The following is a 5,712-nucleotide window of genomic DNA, read 5'->3' as shown; positions in this document are numbered from 1 at the left end:
CATTGGCAATAACGATTACCATTGTTTTATGTCAATGTTTTGTTATTAGTGTAGGGCTCAATAAAGGCGAATTGGTGGTGCCAACTCTGTGCCTCTCTCTGTCTCTGTCCTGTGATGAAGAAATCCACATATTAGGATGCGTATAGAAAGTGGTCCAACCAACTCAGTGTCGCCTAAATGGGTGGTGAGTGCTGTGCTCACTGCAGGTCCTCCTGTTGGCTTACTTTAAATGAATTGACGTTAATGGATCTCTACAACTAAAAGGCTGTAATTCCATTAGAACATTTGACTTGCCGTTTAAGAAGAGCCGCAAACTTTTGCATGGTTGCTTTCCTTTTCGTGCTGTCATCATGGATGGCGAGTTGCACCTGGACAAGAGTGAAGCTGCAGCAGTAGCAGGTTTTGCACGACCTTGCGTCTCCTCAAACCGAAGGGTCTTTTGGTACGTGGTGCAATGGTCTCTGTGCCACCGGTGCTTCTCCTTTCCAAACCTTACATTTGTAGTCTACGAATGCCGTTAATCCATTTATATTTACTTTCGCTACACTGACTGGCCACGTGGTTCACGTTTGCGGTTGTTGCACCATTAGATGCGGGATTCATTCCATTCTGGCTTACGCAAACACGGAATCTGGTAAGTGTGCGCACCTTCACGCTAATCGTTATGTGTGTGTAACTCTGGTTGATTGTCCATCGAGCTCCTCCCCTCTATTTGCTTGCCCCATTGTTCAGATTCATATTTTGCCACTTAGACTGTCAGGCTACATGGCCCACCACAGAAATGGGTAAGAACTCATACCATGTCCATTAGTTGTTACACGTAGGTCAAAGTTCATTGTGCGTAGGTTAGCATTTTACGAGTAAGCGCATATGCACGTGTATTCATCTCTTCTCCCCCTCCTAACTCTTCCAGTCGACCAAATATCCAGCTACACTCCAGGCCAGGTAGGAACTCGTTTAGTAATTAAATGGATTATTGGTTAGTTGGTTTATTAGGTCACTAGTATTTTGATTGGGCAATTTTCGTCTTCTTTATCCTCGTCAAGACCTTGGCTATGTCAAACCACTCTGTAATCCATCCCCTTCACATCCAGAGGGATACGAACGCTAAATGGCAGGAAGAAGAAGGAACAAATGTGACGGGAACGAGTAGTCTTGCAATTTCAAACAATCGCCAAGAGACGTAAAAGTAGAGAGTGAAGAAGGACGTGAAGGGGATGGAGAGTGATTGAAAGCAGCAGGGAAGGTGGGGACAAATCATGGGCCTAGTCATTAGGATTTGGAGAAACCAGCACTGCTATTTACATTAAACCAGTATCTCGCCAGTGAAACTTAACTAAAAACGGACAGCTATTCAGCCATCCATCCAAGAAGAGTGACAGTGTTATAACATCATAGGCTAGATAAATTGGGTAGTTAAATACCTCACATCTGTAGAATTGCCTCAAGAAATAAGTCTTGGAGACGATTTCCTAGGCAGCACCAAAGCGGTTTGGAATATTGCGAGAGACGTCTTTCCCACTCACCAAGAAACTGAAGCCTCGACAATCCTTTCCCTACCAAGGGCAGACTTCGACAATATTTGTATCGCCTCATTCGAAGCTGCAGGTATATCTATAATCAGCCTAGATGGCCTCTGCACTCGGCTTAGTCATCTTACAGTCAACAAGATGAGAGAACCTTGGAAACCAACGGTTAAATATGCGAGTACATTCTCATAGCAAGGCGTTAGGCTGGGTATAACATGGATTTGAAATAATACGATAGAAGCTGTCGACTCCTGACCGATCTAAAAGTGACACAGACGCATACCACCTCTTCTGCTGGAAGTGAACCTTCGTGGCGGAGAAATGCTCAGAGACGAGGTTACATATCCTTCAAAGTCACCGTGAGCAACACCAAATGCAGTGGTGAAGAAGGATGCAAGTCCGTGACTGTGTATAGACTGCGAAAAGCAGAACGCAGTACCAAAGTGTATTGTCTCCCTACTACTCTACGTAAACGATTTGTCAGGCTCTCGACTTGTCATAGTGATTCTCCACGTTAGATTTGGACTTGAATTCTGGCAATTAGAAGTGACAACAACAGACAGAGAGAAGACAGCTTGTGCATTGTTAAACGGGCTTAATGGATTCCAGGCAGTTCTTTTTGGACTCTGTAATGCAGCGTTGAATTTCCAATGCTTTACGCGAACGGCACAAATCGGATTATTTCTAAAGCATTGCACAATATACTAGGATAACACTGACTTTGTAAGGAATGTTTGTGGGTAAATGTCAATCTTAAAGTTGGGGTGGGCAGCTAACAAGACGTAGATTTTATTCGAAACCCCAAAACCCAAAAACTGCCTTGTCGGACAGGGTGGCAATTTTTGAAGGGTAAGGAGGAGCTGACTAACTCCAGTTAATCAGACAGAGCTCCGTCGTTACCTGCTTGGCAGGCTCTACTGACGAGATCACAAGCCTTCTGCGTACACTGGTGAAAAAGCAGACAAAGAAGAATTTGGGTTGTAAGAAAGAACACGATAATGCATTTTAGCCATATTAAATTATGAATACTTGCTTTACCATTTATACTGGTGCAGCCTTGAGCGGTGCACTTTTTATGTGGACAAAGATGGCAGAAAATACATCGTCACCACTCAAGTTCCAAAAGTAACAAAGCAATGCTACATTAATGTGGAACCTACTCCGGATTGTTCACCACTATCAAAACATTTTGACGTTTCAGATATTGTCTTTTAATGAGGGAGTTCATAGTGAAAATGGATTATCATCGGTCCCTGCCTTGGTTAAAAACAATGAAGGTGATATACCAATTGGTGGCACAATATTAAGAGGATTTGATACAGCACGATTTTTACGGCGCAGTGCTGCACGAAATGAGGGACAGACATGACGAAGTAGATGTCTTCTCTGGCAGACCGGAACTGGCAAAAAGAGCTGATGCTGCAGTGAGAACCATATTTTTGGGCGAGCCCATTAGGAACCATTAAAGAAATTCTCGAAGTATGGTGCCAACATGCCTTCTGTGTACGAGAGGTTCTTGTCATCTGCTGGCGAACCCACAGTGAAAGGGATGAACTTGTCAAGCAAGGGGACCAGATGGATATGGCAGAAAGGGTCAAAACTGTCACTAGCGGGCATGATATTATTGTAGCAAGATCATGTTTTAGCTCTTAACCATCCAGTGAGGCCATTTTTATTAGTACGATCATGCCATTAGATTTTAGACTTGTGGCGTGATGCAGACAGGGACTCTGTCAGAGGCGCCCCGTCCATTTACTGCGGATGGTGCTGAAAAGAGCACGAATGAAGCCAGTCAGCGCACCCAACTGTGACGCGGTGTCGGTATAACTCAGTTTCAGAAGAGAGGCGGCCGCCTTGGGTCTTCGTCGGTGAGAAACTTTGCTGAGTGGACATGGCCATGGACATGTTTTTCCAGTGACTTGCAGGAATTTGATGTTGTACGCGACTTTGGCATAACACAGTGCTGCTTTGCCATTCCTCCCTCTGTGCTTCTACACCCACCCACCCATCCATTCATCCATCCATCCATGTATGCATCAATACATGTGCCGCCCGAGCATAATGTCTTCTTTCGTCTACAGAGTAGCCTCGTAGCCCTGCATTGGTGGCAGGGGGAAGCGAAGCCGCCCCTATTTTAGGGGACGCGCCTGTGATCGCCTAGATGAGGTAGCGCTACAAGGGCCGCACCATCGTCGGACGCGTTGCTAGGTACCACAGTACTGAGGCTCAGGGTGAAGAATGTGACATGAGTGTCACTTACTGACGTAGACTGCCAATAAGTTGACGCGAGACTGTTGCATTAGCCCGCCTTCCCAACCCCAATAACCCAACAACAACAGAGAGGCGGACTTGGATAACGAGAAGCAGAGTGCTTTAATGTCATCAACCTATGTACAGCCGACTCACAGTGTCTGTGTAGGATGCGGATGAGGGCAGTGGTTGTGGCTCATGGGGCAGCCCGGAGAAGATTGAGGCAGGACGGCGCATACATTCCAGGGTCACAGCTCACGCCGCAGTTGGAGTGAAACAGAGACGCGGAGAAGGGCTAGGGAGGTCGTGCGTTAGACAAGGAGACCGAGAGACGGACGGGTGGGTGGGTGGGTCGGTAGACGGAGAGATGAACAGCCAGGCCTGTAGGTCAATAAAGAACCATAACGAAGCACATTTCCCAACCACTGCATGCCTGCCTGGCCGCCCGTATGTCCACCTAAACCCTTACTAGCCAAGTAGCCAGACAACCGTACTGGCCAAAAGTGTGTAAATGAATAAATAAACAAACAAACACACCCTAATGCTTGCCAGCGTATAAAAGAAAATGTGAACGGGATTAAAACCGAACCAATCTCTCTCGCCGCAACTCATCAATCAACGCGCATGCCAAGAAACTTCTTCTTCTCCTTCTTCTGCTGATAACAACACATGCATACGGTTCGATCCGTCACACGAAGAGCACTAAACACAGTCATATTCACACAAACGAGTGTCACTTGTGCACTCGCTGCTCCTTCCCCTACAAACAGCATCACGTAAGCTGACAAAGGAACTGACAAAATTGCCCGGCATACAGTCGCGACGGCCGGCCGTCGGAACCAATCAGCGTAGAGCACACGCACGCACCAGCGCTGACGGTGACGCACGCACCCCACCCCCCCGGAAGCGGAAGAGGTGAAAACCTAAATGTTCAGAGAGGTGAGTACCGCGCGTATGGGTTTAGAGAGGTGGTTTACTTCTAGGACTTTTTCCCCTCTTCCGACCCCATAGCATAAAGAAGGTATTTTTAGTGAAAACATCAATATGCATTAACACGAGTATGAATATTGGTTAATTGAAGACAGATCTGCTTTAATTAGAGGTATAGCCTTCTCCAGGTGTTCGTGACCGACAGGCTTAGTCATGAACGTAACGCCCAACGACAGTTCTATGAGGCATTTGCCGTAGACATTGGTCTTATTAGAGGATTCTCCGAGGGCACCGACATCCGGCATCGTTAGGGCAAGGAAAACATCATCTTGAGCTGGAGGTGCGAAGTTTGTGAATGGCTCCAAATATGATCTTTCGTCAGTGTCGTGTGGGAGGTAGTGATTGATATTTGGATCAAGCGCCATAGTGTTAGCATAATAGTAGCGGAAGGGTGGATTAGGAATATGCTTCTTAGAAGTGTACGTTCCTTCTAGCCCCATTGTTTTCACCACTGGCCATTGTAAGAGGTCACCATTTGCTATCTTCCAGCCGCCGTTGGTAGTGCCCTCCATATTCTTAATCTTTTGATCCAGTTCGCATGGGATAAGGCTATTGTGCCTATTCTTATTACTGATACATATCAGTATATACGGCGAGACCTGGAATTGAACCTGATCGTTAACAACTGCTGTCGTTGTAGTGGTCTGCATTAACAGCACAAACCGTGAGATGTGTATACTTAAATCCCCGAACATCATGTAGGGAAACGATAGAGCACTGGGCCACAGTGAAGATAGCTTAGGCTCCTTTTTCTCGTTTAAGTAGTATAGGAAGGGCTCTAGGCAGAACGTGTTTAGGAGGATGACTTTTGCGCATCCGCCGTGCCCTTCCCTGGCCTACTCTCCTCCCACTCGCTCCCACTGCGACGTCATCTAACCTTGAACTGGCCTGGAATCCGGCCGGGGAGATCCTTTATTGCGAAAACTGAAACCTTTTTTTGGCC

The 5,712-nt window shown here is 46.5% G+C and overlaps 1 protein-coding gene across 1 annotated transcript; it reads right to left on the bottom strand. All coding sequences in view use genetic code 11, as the record gives it.

Annotated features, from left to right (window-relative positions):
• Positions 1-4,828: 4,828 nt before the first annotated feature.
• Positions 4,829-5,419, bottom strand: EGR_05406 (hypothetical protein; the record flags this gene model as incomplete). Its single annotated transcript, XM_024494655.1, has 1 exon — positions 4,829-5,419. The coding sequence occupies one exon, from the start codon at positions 5,417-5,419 to the stop codon at positions 4,829-4,831; it is 591 nt and encodes a 196-aa protein (XP_024350982.1).
• Positions 5,420-5,712: the final 293 nt, after the last annotated feature.

Source organism: Echinococcus granulosus, assembly GCF_000524195.1.
Source record: "Echinococcus granulosus chromosome Unknown EG_S00039, whole genome shotgun sequence".
Taxonomy (NCBI): Eukaryota; Metazoa; Platyhelminthes; class Cestoda; order Cyclophyllidea; family Taeniidae; genus Echinococcus; species Echinococcus granulosus.
The sequence above is the reverse complement of the archived record's forward strand: the minus strand, read 5'-3'. Positions and strand labels throughout refer to the sequence as shown.